Source organism: Schistocerca americana, chromosome 7, assembly GCF_021461395.2.
Source record: "Schistocerca americana isolate TAMUIC-IGC-003095 chromosome 7, iqSchAmer2.1, whole genome shotgun sequence".
Lineage (NCBI taxonomy): Eukaryota > Metazoa > Arthropoda > Insecta > Orthoptera > Acrididae > Schistocerca > Schistocerca americana.
This window is the reverse complement of record NC_060125.1, coordinates 124,296,267-124,314,452: the sequence shown is the minus strand read 5'-3', so window position 1 is coordinate 124,314,452 and position 18,186 is coordinate 124,296,267. Positions and strand designations below refer to the sequence as shown.

The window sequence follows — 18,186 nt, the reverse complement described above, 5'->3', positions numbered from 1 at the left end:
TCTCCCATGGAGACGATCGTAGAGACGCTGGATGTAGTCCTGTGGAACGGCTTGCCATGCCATTTCCACCTGGCGCCTCAGTTGGACCAGCGTTCGTGCTGGACGTGCAGACCGCGTGAGACGACGCTTCATCCAGTCCCAAACATGCTCAATGGGGGACAGATCCGGAGATCTTGCTGGCCAGGGTAGTTGACTTACACCTTCTAGAGCACGTTGGGTGGCACGGGATACATGCGGACGTGCATTGTCCTGTTGGAACAGCAAGTTCCCTTGCCAGTCTAGGAATGGTAGAACGATGGGTTCGATGACGGTTTGGATGTACCGTGCACTATTCAGTGTCCCCTCGACGATCACCAGTGGTGTACGGCCAGTGTAGAAGATCGCTCCCCACACCATGATGCCGGGTGTTGGCCCTGTGTGCCTCGGTCGTATGCAGTCCTGATTGTGGTGCTCACCTGCACGGCGCCAAACACGCATGCGACCATCATTGGCACCAAGGCAGAAGCGACTCTCATCGCTGAAGACGACACGTCTCCATTCGTCCCTCCATTCACGCCTGTCGCGACACCACTGGAGGCGGGCTGCACGATGTTGGGGCGTGAGCGGAAGACGGCCTAACGGTGTGCGGGACCGTAGCCCAGCTTCATGGAGACGGTTGCGAATGGTCCTCGCCGATACCCCAGGAGCAACAGTGTCCCTAATTTGCTGGGAAGTGGCGGTGCGGTCCCCTACGGCACTGCGTAGGATCCTACGGTCTTGGCGTGCATCCGTGCGTCGCTGCGGTCCGGTCCCAGGTCGACGGGCACATGCACCTTCCGCCGACCACTGGCGACAACATCGATGTACTGTGGAGACGTCACGCCCCACGTGTTGAGCAATTCGGCGGTACGTCCACCCGGCCTCCCGCATGCCCACTATACGCCCTCGCTCAAAGTCCGTCAACTGCACATACGGTTCACTTCCACGCTGTCGCGGCATGCTACCAGTGTTAAAGACTGCGATGGAGCTCCGTATGCCACGGCAAACTGGCTGACACTGACGGCGGCGGTGCACAAATGCTGCGCAGCTAGCGCCATTCGACGGCCAACACCGCGGTTCCTGGTGTGTCCGCTGTGCCGTGCGTGTGATCACTGCTTGTACAGCCCTCTCGCAGTGTCCGGAGCAAGTATGGTGGGTCTGACACACCGGTGTCAATGTGTTCTTTTTTCCTTTCCAGGAGTGTAGTTGGAGGAAATTTTTACGGGATTATAGATATGAGTCTTACATAAAGCCATGCCAAATTAAAGCTCGTTAAGTAGTATGACGAGGCCACAAGTTATGCTTTTGTAAGGGCCAGTTTTTCCATATAGTGGCAGATATGAATAAATCACGAGGTTCGCCTGTCTGTTTCTCATGGTCTAAGGGGCTTCCACGCTGAAACTCGTTGATTCTGATCTTTCTTTTTTGGGGGGGGGGGGGGGGTGTACAACACCATAGTTGCAGAATATGTGCCCAGTGTAATGAAGATTTATTACAATTTGCCGTCAACATACCTCATAAATCTTGACATCACAAATTTGTATCATGTTTTGGCAGCTCGTATCTTATGATGGAATGGGTTTCTATGGTTCTGAGCACTATGGGACTTAACAGCTGTGGTCATCAGTCCCCGAGAACTTAGAACTCTTAAACCTAACTAACCTAAGGACATCACACACATCCATGCCCGAGGCAGGATTCGAACCTGCGACCGTAGCAGTCGCGCGGTTCCGGACTACGCGCCTAGAACCGCTAGACCACCGCGGCCGGCAGGAATGAGTTTCTGTTGCCGATCTTTTCCTGATTTCCCGCCAGAGAGCGTGACATAAGGTTGTGTAATTGATGTCGTGATTACTCAATTAAAACAACTTTACCGTCGGTTTAAAAACTTATTCATTAATTTTGTCCGATTTTCAAAAGTCTAAAACAGTAATCAGCACAATATAGTCTAATTATATACTGCAACATCTAACATGAATACATGTCGAGGTTGGGTAACATTTATCTACCCGTTTTAGTATTAGCTTATAAACCTGCAGGCAGAATAATATAGAAAGACCAACGAACAGTTGGAAACATAATTCGAAGAGATTTAACATGTTTAAAGGCTAGTCTATCAAGTTCAGAAGAAGGAGGCCATTTTACCAGTGGATCCTTGATGCTTACACATTATTAATCCTTTCTTCTGCTGTATATAATTTGTAACCATATATGATCAGTTTCTTTATTGAGTATAATACTTATTTTCTGCGCGATTCTGATTTATACTGGTAGCGGTAATGTTTGTTCTCTGTAAAGCATGCAGCAGAATGCTGGAACTTTCTGTGGCGTTGTTGAGATACGCTGTTATGTAAGGTCGTGAAGCTTTTCAACTAAAATTATTATAGATGCTGAAATGGTGTGTTGTTACTAACGCTTTCGTTTAGTTAAGAGAAACTGGCCGGCCGTTGTGGTCATGCGGTTCTAGGCGCTACAGTCTGGAACCGCGCAGCCGCTGCGGTCGCAGGTTCGAATCCTGCCTCGGGCACGGATGTATGTGATGTCCTTAGGTTAGTTAGGTTTAAGTAGTTCTAAGTTCTAGGGGACTGATGACCTAAGATGTTGAGTCCCATAGTGCTCAGAGCCATTTGAACCTTTTTTTTGAGAAAGTGACTGATCTATTACGTTCATACTGTGTTAGGGCGGTGTAGTGTATGTTACAGAGTAGAAGCACCAGGCCATACAATTCTTCTTTCTTCGAATAGGAAAGCAAATATATGATAGATCCCTTTGTAAAGATGTACAAATGATGTTGTGACTCTCGCTTCCCACGCCCCGGTTCCCGCATCGATTCCCGGCGGGGTCAGGGATTTTCTCTGCCTCGTGATGACTGGGTGTTGTGTGATGTCCTTAGGTTAGTTAGGTTTAAGTAGTTCTAAGTTCTAGGGCACTGATGACCATAGATGTTAAGTCCCATAGTGCTCAGAGCCATTTGAACCATTTTTTTTTTTTATTTTTTTTTTTTTTTTTTTTTTTTTTTTTTTTTTTTTTTTTTGTTGAGAAACTGACTGATCTATTACGTTCATACTGTGTTAGGGCGGTGTAGTGTATGTTACAGAGTAGAAGCAACAGGCCATACAATTCTTCTTTCTTCGAATAGGAAAGCAAATATATGATAGATCCCTTTGAAAAGATGTACAAATGATGTTGTTACTCTCGCTTCCCACGCCCGGGTTCCCGGGTTCGATTCCCGGCGGGGTCACGGATTTTCTCTCCCTCGTGATGACTGGGTGTTGTGTGGTGTCCTTAGATTAGTTAGGTTTAAGTAGTTCTAAGTTATAGAGGACTGATGACCATAGATGTTAAGTCCCATAGCGCTCAGAGCCATTTGAACCATTTTTGATGTGGTTACATCATAATCGAAAACGTACATGGTATGGCTACTATTCAGTAGTCCTTATTTATAAATATGTAGAAATAATGTCATTGCACCATAATCAGAAACATACATGGAGTGACGATCTGGAAATTAGGATAGTTAAAATCATGACAATCGTAATTCACGGACAGAAGTAATCACACGTTATAGTGACTGTATTTTTACTCTGTGACGTTGATGGGTTGCGAATTGTTTTGCACCTGGAATACAAATAAAGGGATTGAGTGCGCCAGTTGCAAGAACGTAATCAGATTGTCGCAGACATTTATTTCGACAAACGAAAGTGCTTTGGGCCGAAAGTAGACAAACCTAACAAATTTCTGTTAGAAAATACCTGACCTCTTTCCATTGCTAATGATCAATACATAAGAACTAAAAAAACTTTCGAATGATGTGTCGTCACGCGGTGTGGCCGCGCGGTTTGAGGCGTCGTATCACGGAGTGCGCGGCCTCTCCAAAATGGTTCAAATGGCTCTGAGCACTATGGGACTCAACTGCTGAGGTCATTAGTCCCCTAGAACTTAGAACTAGTTAAGCCTAACTAACCTAAGGACATCACAAACATCCATGCCCGAGGCAGGATTCGAACCTGCGACCGTAGCAGTCTTGCGGTTCCAGACTGCAGCGCCTTTAACCGCACGGCCACTTCGGCCGGCCGGCCTCTCCCGCCGGAGGTTCGAGTCCTCCCTCGGGCATGGGTGTGTGTCTTGTTCTTAGCATAGGTTAATTTAAGTAGTGTGTAAGTCTAGGGACCGATGACCTAAGCAGTTTGGTACCTTAGGAATTTACACACATTTGAACATTTTGAATGATGTGTCACTGCCAAGTAACATAGCGCGATGAAACTTGGACCACACATAGAAAGAACTGTCATAGTATAACTGAAAGAAATGCGCAGTGCGACGAACACAAATAACACTTTTATTCAAAGATGATAACCACACTGAAGTCATCCCGATTCATAGTGGTGTCCTGGACACTACGAAAGGTGGGCCTTGGTTCCTAAACGCCATGTGATCACCTGGGACTGCAATGCATTCTGCGCAGACATGCTGGCCGCAAGCTTGGTGAGGAGTTTTTGTACCAGGGCGTTCCATTCCTCTATCAGCGTGATTGACAACAGCGAGGCCGTCATTTGCTTACGTGGAGGTTCTGCGATACATCTGCACAAAGCATCCCACACGTGCTCACGAGTGAACGAGCAAGCCAGTCCATTCACTGAATACCGTCTCGTTCCAAAGAGATCCTCCACAGCATTGTTCGATGCGGTCGGGGTTTTCACTCATAAAAGTGAAGCCAGGGCCGAACGCACACCTGAAAAGACGTGCACAACAGTGTCGTAGCAGCGTTAACCGTTAAGTGTCCCGCGTTCAACGGTTTCGACATCAGTACGCCCATGTAACACTATGCCTCTCCTTACCATAACACCTGCACCAGCAAAACGATCATTTTCGACAATGACTGTGTAAGAGCGTGGGGGGTTTCGTTATTGCCTATTCTTGAATTGAGAACAACTGTGTGAGGTGAAATGACAAGTATAATTTCGCAATATTTCTCACCAAATTACAGCTTTTCACACAGTTTTCAACTCGCCAACATAAAAACAGCGCAATGGATAACGCACCTTGCCAACATCAAAAAGTGAAATAAGTTCGTACACAACAATGTTAAATATTAACTCTCTGAAAGAACATTAATCTTAAGCACAATATTACGAAATTTTAATTCGAAGTTTCTTTACATTAATCCTAAGAACAATAATATGATGGTTTAATTAGGCGTTTCTTTACAAAATCGCTCCTACACATACGTTATGATGTTGGTCAGTACTACGAAAATCGTCCGATTCCGGTTCGAAGTTCGGTACTATTTAGGATGACAATCAAGTCTACGGTGGATGGTTAGTCAAGTGACAAATTTGAGCGCAAGGCTACCCAAGGCCGCTCGAGTTTACAGTGGACGCAAGCTGGTGAACCAACAAAGTTTACGCCTTTGCACGCGGTATTTACCTTAAGCTGCGACGTGCTGCTGTCTGCAAGGCCGCTCTCTCCCACTGAAATTCCTACAAAACTAACCTGGCCTTTGCTGAACTTTCCAGTAGAAACTTTCCCTATGTTTCTCGTATTGCGACAAGACATGTACTCAACCCTAGTCTTATCGTATGGCGACAAACACGCGCATGGTTGGAGCAGCGTGCATATTATAGTGCCCACTCAGTTCTCGCAAGAACAGTTAACTACTTTGGTTGGTTCGTTTCTCCACATTTGGAGCTAAACGTTGCTACAGCTAATTTTAGCTGGAATGCAGCCGCTGTGGACGCAGTGTCACACCAATTTCGTCTCTGCGTCGTACGGAGAGATAAGCGTTCCATTCTGCACTTGACGCCAGTTCAGAGAAGAGTCCCTCACACAAAATTTCTCTCTTGTCCTCTCATGGCAGAACTGCCTCCCTCGACTTGGGTTCCTTTTTCATGTCACGGCTTTTTTCGACCAATAGGAGCGTTCCTCCCACTTTGTAGAAACACCCTCTACCAATCGCAACGTCCCTTCTATCAAACTGTGTCGAAACTTCAGTAGTTTTCTCCTTCCTAGTGAGTTTCCGCCATTCGGACGTTTTGTGCCCGTTCCTGATGCCTAAAGTACATTGACCTTTCTGTGTGTCGCACTCAGTGGAGGAAAATGTGTCACTTGCTTTTGTTCGCATCCTGTTGGAATTTCGAAATGCAGTTTTCTAAAGCTTCTTCTCTGCTCTTGCACTGATGCCCTCACTACAGGCAGCCCTCCAGCTTGAATCACCTGGCCCAGGGTCGCTGTAGTGGTTGCCGGCGTAACTGCCACAGCACGGCTTTGCTACGCCATTGTGAAGCTGGATTTTCATACTAAAAGTGACTAGACTCGCGTTCCCTGTTCTACCTTCCGCTCAAAGACATGCATTGTATAGGAATTGGGTGTTAATTACCGTCGATTGACTGTCACCCCTTTTTGCATTACATATTGATAGGTAAATGTTCTCATAACTGTCGATTTACGTTAGGTGTCATCTTAACCTTCTCACTGCGATTTGTAAAGGTCCCATGTAAGGTGTGAATCTGACCATTTATTCTGCCACCTTACAACTGACTTACGCTCATACGGCGAGAAATGGGAACACTTAATGCGCCAACGAATATTGTCGAACATGATCGTTTTGGTCGGCCAGGTGGTATGGTGCGGGGGCATAATGTTACACGGGCGTACTGTCCTCCAAATCTTTGAACACCGTACACTCAGGGGTCAACCTACTCCTTCCCCATATCCGTCCTTTGAGGGGTGCATTCGGTCCTGGCTCCATTTTTATGGGTGACAATGAGCGACCGCATCGAAAAGAAGGAGATCTTGGAAATGGAGGATATTCGGCAAGTGGACTGGCCTGGCGTTTCGCCGATTTAAATTTCATAAAGCACGTGTGAGATGTGTTGGGGACATGAACTGCAGCACGTGCACATGCACCAGCGACCGTCCAGCAATTGCCAGCCGTGGTGGTGGCGGAGTGGCACGCCCTGGTGCAACAACTCCTTACCACGGCCGTGGCCACATAGTAGCACACTGCAGGGCTCGCATTGCCATCGGTGGTATTAAAACCATGCCACACCTTCTGTAACGTCCAGGGGAGATTATGAAACGCGATGGCTTCATTGTAATATCATTATCTTTGAACAAAATTGTCGTTTCTTTACCTTTTCATCGCGTAATTATTTCAGTTACAGTACAGAAAAATATAGTAATTCCAATTCCAAAGAAAGCAGGTGCTGATAGGTATCAAAATTACCGAACTATCAGTTTAATACCTCACAGTTGCAAAATACTAACACGACTTGTTAACATAAAGATGGAAAAACTGGTAGAAGTCAACCTCGGGGAAGATAAGTTTGGATTCCGGAGAAATATAGGAAGAAGGGAGGCAATACTGACCCTATGACGTCTCATAGAGGACACGTTAACGAAAGATAAACCTACGTTGATAGCATTTGTAGACTTAGAGAAAGCCTTTGAGAAGGGAGTGAGATAGGGCTGTAGCCTATCTCCGATGTTATTCAATCTGTATACTGAGCAAGCAGTAAAGGAAGCAAAAGGAAAATTTGGAGTAGGAATTAAAGTCCAGGGACAAGAAATTAAAACCTTGAGGTTTGCCGATGACATCGTAATTCCGTCAGAAACGGCAAAGGACTTGGAAGAGCAGTTGGATGGAATCGACAGTGTCTTGAAAGGAGCAATAAAACGAACATCAACAAAAGCAAAATGAGGATAATGGAATCTAGTCGAGTTAAATCACGTGATACTGAGCGAATTAGATTAAGAAAAGACACACTTAAATTAGTAGATGATTTTTGCTATTTGGGAAGCAAAATGACTGATGATGGTCAAAGTAGGGGGGGGGGGGGGGGGGGGAATTATAAAATGTAGGCTGGAAATGGAAACAAAAGCGTTTCTGAAGGAGAGGAACTTGTTAACATCGGGTATAGATTTAACTGTCAGGAAGTCATTTCACAAAGTGTTTGTATGGAGGGTTGCCATGTATGAAAGTGAAACATGGACAATAAGCAGTTTAGACAACAAGAGAATACAAGCTTTTTAGATGTGGTGCTACACAAGAATGCTGAAGATTATAGGGTATATGGAATTGGGGAAAACATAAATTTGTGGTACAACCTGACTAGAAGAGCGGATCGGCTGGTAGTACACATTCTGACACATCAAGGGATCACCAGTTTAGTAATAGAGGGAAACGCGCGGTAGAGGGGGGGGGGGGGAGGGCTGGGAGGGAGGCGGGGGTATCGTAGAGGTAGACCAAGAGATGAATACAGTAAGCAAATTCAAAAGGACGTAGGTTCCAGGAGTTACTCGGAGACGGAGAGGCTTGCACAGAATAGAGTAGCATGGAGAGCTGCATAAAACCAGTCTTTGGACTGGAGACGACAACAACAGCAGTACCTTCTGTACTATACTGTGACAGTTCTGTCTATGTATGGTTCAAATATCTTCAACGTATTTACTTGGCAGTGGCACATCATGCGAAAGCTACTTTCACCCTTAAGGTTAGCACACCAGTGTAGAAGTAAAATAAAAAGCAGTGTGCCTATTATCGATAAGAACCTCTGAAGGTCGTTACCAGGGCCTGAAATTATGGTTGCTAGGAGAGATCTGGTAGGCGAACTTTGATGAGAGCGTTGCAGTGGAAAGTCGTTTACCTGCGATGGATGACTGCTGGCTGAATTCTCGCTGCGGTCGACTGGCAGCGAATAGCGGCGACGGCGACCTGGGAGGGACGGGCGGCGTGGCAGCAGCCAAGTCTCGCCAAGGCCTTCGTCAACGTCCCTCCTCCGGCGTCTCCAGGAGTACTGTGCGGTCTCACAATAAAGCAGCTACTCTGTTGTTTCGAAGTCAAATTCTCCACAAGGTCGACCTCTCCCCAGAGTTCTGCCGAGATCTCTCTGCGGGCACGGTCGGGCACCCAGGTGCTCAGCTTACGTTCTTTATCGGGCAGATCAGATTGCAACAGCTTTCTTAACTGTTGAATACCACACACAGTTTCCACGGTAAGACCACACTCAACCGCCAGTAACGTTATTACTGGAAGTCATTCCCTCATTTGTCTAGTTTCATATCATCTGTTAAGTACTAACATCTCGTGTCCAATGATTGCGTCCGTTTGTCATTTCTGCTTTTGAAGATCGCCTTTACACCTGCATCTTCAGCATGCCAAAATGCGGTTTGACCCACGACACATTCGATACCTGTTCGGACATATGGTAGTGGCCGTGGGAGGGCCTCTGGCTCCAAGCTGCACAGTGTTGCCTGCTTCAGTGTCAGGCTGCTGTTGTATATGTGCGATAGGCTGTCTCGTATAGCCGAAATATTACATCGTCATTCCAAAAAGCTAGTTACTGTATTATAATGCACTTTTGATCATAACCAGTATTTATGTCCTGAGTAGACTAATAAACGTCGAGTTTCAGAAGTAGAGGTGTGCTTTTTACAATTAAATTTTCCATTCGATGGACCTATACTACCACTGATCTGTAGGCGCTGCTACAGGGTTCTCACCAGGACGTTATTTGGTGTGCAGGTGACGATGTACCACTGGGACCTGCCGCAGGCGCTGCAGTACATCGGAGGCTGGCCCAACCCCATCATGGCGGACTACTTCGTCGAGTACGCCAGACTGCTCTTCGACACCTACGGCGACAGGGTGAGTATGAGTTCGCCTCTTTTTTCCTGCATAAAGGTGAACTCTCTTAATCTGCTCGTAAAATGATGGGTGCCTGCTTGACTTAAGTGGCATGGATACCGTAGCAGTAATAAGGATATGATTGTACAGACCAATGTTATCTCGCGCCACAAGAAAGGGAGGCAACTTCACACCGAGCCACTGCACCGAAATAATAGCCGTTGCCCTGGTTTGGTTCTGAGAGGTATCCTCAATTATTTCTTCATCCAGAGGATACGCAAGCTGTTAACACGCTAAAATAGACACGAGACTGTCTGAAGGACTTGGAAATGAAGAGGCTCTTAGTGGGTGGTAGGGAAAGGTAGCCAGTGACAAAAATAAAATTCGCAAACTCAAGCTCGGAAAATTGGTTTCCATTCTGAATACCTAAGGAAATCGCTACAGTCTCCTATTCGTCACTCAATGCTGACATTTCTGCGGCTGGATACCACTACAGCGCCCAACTCATCCTGTATATTTAGCCGGTAATTTTCGATGGTCAAAGTGTGTGCTATCTTGAGCGTCAGAGCACAAACGGTTGTACCTGAGCGATACCAAAACTGTGAGACGTGCGTTAGCATTAAGACATGCATGAGTATTAAGTTCAGTGATACAGTTCTATGTAAAATCGTGAGAGTATAACAGCTAATGGCAAAGTGCATACCCAACTAGTTTTGTAGAGCATCACTCCAGTGATAGCCTTGCTGCCATGTTGTGATGAGCCGTTGGGTTGTTCCCAGCTCTAGGTCAGACGTAGCTGCCTTTGCACAAACTCACGTCTCACAAAACTTGTAAGCACCAATTGTCTGCCAATGATCATGTTATATTAATACGACCAATATGTCAACTAATACAAAAGACCAAACTGGCATTTTCAAGCATGTTAATGGAGTTACTTGGTAAGTTGAGTATTAATTTCTGTTCCAGTCATATGATAGAAAATAGACAATCAGGTGAACTGCAGTACCGCTTTACGCACATATACGAAGAGAATAGCAACGGCTCAAATAATTACCTTCGTTGCTACATGGTACTCTTACGTTTTACTCCCTGACTTGACCGTTGCAAGTCCATTTGGAGTAAAACCTTACTTTCCTCCCGTAGTGAGAACCATTTACTTATTTTCGATAGACGAAAACATTATTGCATCCTGCACAACCATTCATTCACATGATGTAACATATTTACGAGTGTGAGACGTTCTTTTGAAAGAGCCGGCCGGTGTGGCCGTGCGGTTCTAGGCGCGTCAGTCTGCAACCGCGGGACCGCTACGGTCGCAGGATCGAATCCTGCCTCGGGCATGGATGTGTGTGATGTCCTTAGATTAGTTTGGTTTAAGTAGTTCTAAGTTCTAGGGGACTGATGACCTTAGCTGTTAAGTCCCATAGTGCTCAGAGCCATTTGAACCATTTTGAAAGAGGCGCTTTTATCCCTTCCCTCGATTCGTCTAACCACACGTCTTGGGTCTAGATTCAGAGCTGTGAATAATTCATAAATGACAGATCTTCTCTTTTTACGATAATTTCTCACTTTACTCAAAAAGTGGATGTATTTGTTTCGTATATCTAAAGGTTCAAGTAGCACCTTCCCGTTATCTGATGACCTTTATCATCTGGGAAGTGTTACACAGTGTTAATTATACGAGCATTAAAACATATAAATAAAAGAGAAACAAAAAGAAAAAAAAAAAAACCTCACGTGCGTAAAGCCTAACTTGTGTGGCACGAATCGTAGTGACAAAATGCCTCCTTTAAAGACTTATCTTCTCCGATTAATCGAATTAACGTGTAATATCGGCACTTTCTATGTGCCACTGCTATTTATCTATTAGTCTCCTGACAAACTGTTCAGCAATGAGTAATGATGAGAACAATCGAATTGAAACAACAGGTTCTATCTATTGTTGAGAAAGAGACGACTCATTCAGTAGTACTTTTACATATCAGTTGGACTATTGTTCATTCGTTCATTCATTCATTCATTTCTTTCGAGTGAAATCAGTACGAGGAAGCAACCGAATGAAAACAGTCTGTACCGTCTGTTGTAGTTTCCCATATTGAGTGAACTATTCATACTTCATTTTCAAGTGAAACCAGTCTGCAGTCTTTCTGTTGTTTTTCTGTCCAATCTGAGCGTGATTTTCGACGGTTCGCTTCACTCGTCGATGTGAATGCTGAGCTTGTTAAAGATTAAAAGAAAATTGTCCAGTGACAATAAATATTTTGTGCAAAAAAATACTTCTACAAGTGATAGTATATGCTTAAAAATGATGATTAAGTCACCAAATACTTCGGCATTTACCAAAAGATAATTATCGGTGATGGTTTCAAACCAACAGGAAGAGAGAGAGAAAGAGAGAGAGAGAACTTTCATAAATCTAAATTAAAAAATTAAATGGTCATTTATTTAAACGTAAATTTACTAAATAGCACCAGTTATCAAACTTTTCAAACCAGCCGAACATTTATATTCAATTCGTATTTAAGTATAAGGGGCAGTCAATCGAGAACGAGAAAAAAGTAAGTAAACAGTTTATTATTTCAAAAGTAATAGCCGCAACTGTTAATACATTTATCCCACTGTGAGACAAGACGGTCACTGTCTCCATGGGAAAATGTTTGCGTTTGCCCACGGAACCACGATCGTACCCCGGCGTGCACCTCTTCGTACGGAGCAAATCGACGGCCACGAATGTCTTTCTTCAGGGCTCTAAAAGTACAGAAATAGCTTGGGGCGGGATCGGGACTGCATGGAGGATGTGTCAGGGTTTCCCAGCGATACAGCTGCAGCGTGAAGGAAGCAATCTTCGGAACATGCGAGCGGGCACTGTCCTGCAACAGAGTGATGTCTGTCAACCTCGGTGGCGCGCTTCAGTTATTGCAGTGTGTCCACGTAGCGCTGAGCGTTAATCGTGACGCCTTGTTCCGAAAAGTCACCGACCAGCGAGCTCTTACAATCAAAGGAAAAGGTCATCTTGACTTTCCAGGAACTGGTGTGCCTGTTGTATTGACTGCGCTGCTTCAGTTCCATGCTGTTTCGATTTCTCCCTATGCAATTTCCACATTTTTGGAGCCCTGAAGAAAGGCATTCGCAGCCGTCGATTTGCTTCGTACGGAGAGCTGCACGCCTCAGTACGATCACGGTACCGTAGACAATTCCAACCATATTTCCTTTAAGGCATTTACTGTTTTGTCTCACAGTGGGGTAAATGTGTTAATAGTTATGGAGAAATAATAAACAGTTTACTTATTTGTCTCGCTTTTATTTCACTGATTCTTATAAATAAATAATAAATTTTGAAAATACTTCGTTATTATAAATACAGTTTTTATTTCCCTATCCTTTTAATAATATACGTTATTTATCTCCAAATCTGTTGGCAAGCCTAATCATGGCTATGTGTAACTGGAAATTCTGAACAAGCATGCAAGTGAAGTCACTCTTACCTGGAGACCGAGGGAAAACATTCATATGATTGACGTGCCGTCAGACAGTGGATCAGTCGATTGTCTTATGTTAAAGGGAAACGACTCACACCAAGAGGGCGAGCGCAAAACACTGATATGGTTGATGTGCCCACAGGGACTAGCTTCATTCCGTTGTCTCACTTCACTGAAAAAACGGACTGAGTGAAAAATCAGTCGACTGCCCAAATGGGTAATTAAAACCTGTCTGTTCTTGCATCACTCGCAATCAGAACGACAATGCGTTTCTGCACCGGGGCTACGATATTTGGTGCAATCAGTACCATTCGCTGTTTCAACTTGACAGTACTACGTACACGGAAAATCTGTCTGCGAATTGGCACGAAAGGAAAGTAGAAAGATTACGGTTTCACGCCCCGTCGGCAGCGAGAAAGGAGTACAAGTTCAGGTTGAGGAAGGAAATCCGATGTATGCTACCTTAAGTGATATAGGAGAATCTAGCGAAACCTAAATCTGGATGGCTGGGTGGGGATTTTGACCCCTACCTCCCTGATTTTGAGTCGAGTGTACATCCAGTGCATCACCTCGGCCATTCCGCGTTGTCGGCGAGACAGACTTTGTTGCGTGCCAAGGAGGAAGCTGTCGCGGCGTGGCGTCCTACAAGGGGGCCGCTGCATTATACGCTATGGCACTCAACAGCGCTAAAACTAGGAAAGAGTCTTTATGGGCGAAAAGGCTGCTGAGCAGTCAAGAGGAGACGAAAAGCTTGACATTTCTTCTAAAATAAGTTCAGAGGACAGACCTGTATCGAAATTAACTGGGGATGACCGAACATAATTATTAAATCCTACTGGACCTTGGCCAACAGAAATTAACGTAGCATGACACTGTGGTGAGAGAAGCGAGATTACTTTCTCTGAGAAGTAATCGGCAGCTCTTAAGATTCTACTTCTGAATAGAAGTCTGTCAAGTAACTGTACTTTCGTTACGTAAACACCCTCACCGCCAGTACCAATTCTCTTCGGGTCACAGTGCCACATGTTTCTCGGCAGTACTGTGAACACCGAGTTCTTATTTTTATTATTTCCTCCACCGTTGTCTGCGGCCTACACTCTTTTAATATGCACAATATTTCGACTGATGCTGTATCACGTTTGTTGCTGTTGTAATAACCTTTATTCTTGTTTAATTAAAACACTCACGCGTTCTCTGCAGCAAGTCGCTAACTTCTACGTTTATTCTTCTCGAAATCAGTTTGTCAGTGCGCCGCATGTATGAAACAGACGTCTTATCTGCTGGAAAGTACGCACGTGAGTGGGTACATTGCTTGCTTGTCTTCAGTCATCGCTAGCGGTAGCGAAATGTTTATTTTGAAAACATTCGCTACAACGAGGTGCGTCATGTAATGACACAAATAGACTTAACAGAGGAGGAATGTGCTAATTTTGAGACGGATTGTGTATATCAGCTCTGTTGACAGTGTTTTATGGCAGAGACTGTAATTCAACGCTTTGGCCGCTACCGGCAACATTTGTGTATCATCGGATGTGCCTACGGGCACATATACAGGGTGGTTTTCTCCACAGTGTACAAACTCTAGGGACTGATCAATGAGAGGGTACAGAACAAAAAAAGGTCCAGCAAACTTTTGTCAGGAAATCTATGGTTTCCACACCACAGACCATTTATTCAGTCTTACATCGTTACAGAGACTGCAGTATAATACGCGCTGTACCATGCAGCCACAGTTACAGTGTGTGCTGGAAATGGTTTCCGAGTGCCTCAACGCACGCGTGTACGCGCCGTAGTACACATTCACGTCGGCCAGGTTGCACTTGAACAGTTTCAAAGGGAGCATGAATGCGTAGATTGAGTGTCTCCACACCTGCAATGCGCTCTGCATACACCATACCCGTGAGGTGCCCCCATAGCCAGAAATGACGCAGGGTGAGATCTGGCGAACGAGAAGGCCATGCAAGTGGACCCCCTCCTCCGATCCATCGAACAGGGAAGACACGTCTGAGATACGTTCGGGCGTTAACGGCGAAGTGGACTGGAGCACCATCATGTAGCAGCCACATAACCCTTCTCATCATCACTGGCACTTCTTCCAGCAGGGGAGGCAAAGTCACCCAAGAAACTCCGATAGTTCCGGCCTATTAGCCGACGTGGAAGGAAGACTGGTCCCAAAATCTGGTCACCAATTATCCTGACCAATACATTCCAGCTGCATCCATGCTGATGGTTCTCTGTCAGCATACCATAGGGGTTCTGCACACTATCACACAGATGACTGTTATGAAAGTTGAAGACACCACTCTGTGTGAAGGCAGCCTCATCTGTGAATAGGATGGATGACACAAATCCCGGAATGATGGTTGCCTGGTGAAGAAACCAGTGGCAAAACTGCTTCCGATGTGGAAAACCTGTCGCTAGTAAGCCCTGCACACGCTGTAATTGATAAGGGTAGCAACAATTGTCATGAAGAGTGCTTCACACGGTCCTCTGGTTTACCCTGTACTGGCGGGTCAATTGTCTGATACTGACTGCCACAGCGGTCGTCTTCCGCAGTTTTATCACATTTTCCTCCAAGTCTGGTGTCCGGACATTTCGGGTACGTCCTTCATGATTTTCTGCTTCCTGAAATGACTGTCTCAGACAAACGGCGAGACACTGTTGCAAACATTGAATGCTGTGACTGTTATCTGCTAGGATCGGTCTCCCGATACAACCCTGCTGCTCGCCGCCTATTACCATTAGCATTTCCGTAAGTAAACACCACGTCGGCAAGCTCTGATTCGAATACAGAACCACTGTGTGCAATGCTGTATCACATCGACTACAAGGTGATTCATCTACAGAAGTGAGTCAGGCAAAACATTACCAATTACTATGGCAGGAGAGGGCGGTAGGGCATGACATATGAGTAACAGTACCGTCCTCTAGGAGGAAACCTCGCATACCGCAACGGTAGCTGCATCGTACAGCGCGTATTAGACCACAGTCTCTGTAAGAAAGTATGAATAAATGGTCTGTAGCATGGAAACCTCGCATTTCCGGATGGAAGTTCATTAGAACTTTTCTGTTCCATATTCTCTCGTCGATTAATCCCTAGAGTTTGTACACAGTGGAAAAAATCACCCTGCACAAAAATCGTTCAAATGGCTCTGAGCACTATGGGACTCAACTGCTGAGGTCATTAGTCCCCTAGAACTTAGAACTAGTTAAACCTAACTAACCTAAGGACATCACAAACATCCATGCCCGAGGCAGGATTCGAACCTGCGACCGTAGCGGTCTTGCGGTTCCAGACTGCAGCACCTTAAACCGCACGGCCACTTCGTCCGGCCACCCTGCACAGACTTGCCTTCCGTTCATTGCAACATGCAGCAGAAGGGTGGGGGTAACGAGTTTAGGCAGTCTGCACATCTACACAGATTCTTGTTTTACACGAAAAGGAGCGACTAAATGCGCGTTAAAAGACAACTGCTTCAAAGTGTCCCTGACATACGGCGTTCAGACTTGAGTCTAGCGATAGTCTAGTGATACGGAATAGCACAGGGCTCATTCTGCTGCTCCCATTGTGCTTTATCACGATTTCTGTGTGCCGTCTGTACCTGTGTGTTCAGTTGTACTTCGCTTCCGCTAATTTTTTAACGACTCTAGTACTGGCGTACACCTCGTGATGTGGCTTCCGCTTTGTTGCAGGTAAAGTGGTGGATCACGTTCAACGAACCGTCGGTGTTCGCAGGCGGCTACGCCAGCACGGGTGGCCAGGCACCGGCGCAGAACGCCGTCGGAATCGGCGACTACCTCACCTACTACACCGTCATCAACGCGCACGCGCGCGTCTGGCACCTCTACAACGACACGTACAGGGCCACGCAGCAAGGTACGAGTGCGCGCAAAATGCCACGGCCGCTAGATGCGCAGTAGGCAGGGGAAGGGTGGGGACAGCGGCAGTGGTGGGGGTTAGCTCAGAGCGCTGTAGGAGAAATGACGAGCGCTGCAGGGGAAGTGCCGTGTTCTAAATTGAAGCCTACATTCACATGTTCTGTAAATATTAAGTTGGGCCCTTCCACATGCACGCTTGCATAGTGACCATCGAAAAAGATCCAATGTCATCTCTGCTTTCGTCAGCACCTAAAAAGAATTCCGCCGAAAATGCAGCAATTTATTTTTGCCTGGCTTTTTACCCATTTGTAATTTTCATTGAAGCATCATAAGTGGTGAATTTTGAGTACAACCTACACATTTTCCTGGTTTCCTTGTCAAAATTTGCTTCTTTTACCAAAACACAGTGGAGTTTACACTGTCTCACCTAACTAGCATTTTGTGCAGACACAGTTGCGAGCGATTGCTGGAACAGTGGTTTATTAAGTTTATTAAGTGAGGAACAGTGGAAAAGTAAAGTCAGTAGCTTATGAAGATGCACATCCTCAGTACAGAAAAACTTGTAATGTCTTCATATATCTTGTTCCAAAACCCGTACCATTTTTCATTTCACCAGCTATTTGTGATCCTTAAAAATTACATTCTTTCACTAAAAACGTCTGTAGTTACTGGAATAGCATGGTAGATAATGAAGTTTTACATAACAACAATAGGGTAAAATACCCTCCTCTTTTGCTTGCTATCATTTGCCAAAATCTCATTTCGATATCTGAATATTTCACTCTGGCTGTATTGCTAGCATGACGCGATCGCAAATGAGTGTGCTAAATCAGATCAATTTTCTTGACCTCTATTCTTCACTGTGCACAGTGTCTTACTTCCACATAAATATCACAGTAACTATGATCATTAACAAAACAATGGGCATGTCATCATGAACCTGACCCATAAAGCTACAAGTAAACCAAAAATGAAATTTTTTACTGAATAGTTTCTGTAAAATCGTCTGAGAAAGATTGCAGGGTGCGCACCTTTATTCTGTGATCTCTGACTGGCCAAAAGGTGGAAAACACGTGTCCACCTCCCCTTCCGAACAAACGAATGAACTCGCCAGTGCTTTGGACTAAAACTGGTCACTGAGCATCAGCCACCATACCCTGCACGAGCCATACTGTACGACAAGTA

At 45.3% G+C, this 18,186-nt stretch overlaps 1 protein-coding gene across 1 annotated transcript in view; it reads left to right on the top strand.

Annotated features, from left to right (window-relative positions):
- The window catches only part of LOC124622779 (myrosinase 1-like), a 71,178-nt gene that overhangs the window by 15,345 nt on the left and 37,647 nt on the right, over positions 1–18,186 (top strand). Inside the window, exons 4-5 of the mRNA XM_047148572.1 lie at positions 9,542–9,664; positions 16,816–16,999. Of these exons, the coding sequence (XP_047004528.1) occupies positions 9,542–9,664; positions 16,816–16,999 (307 nt within the window). The remainder of the gene's footprint in view (positions 1–9,541; positions 9,665–16,815; positions 17,000–18,186) is intronic.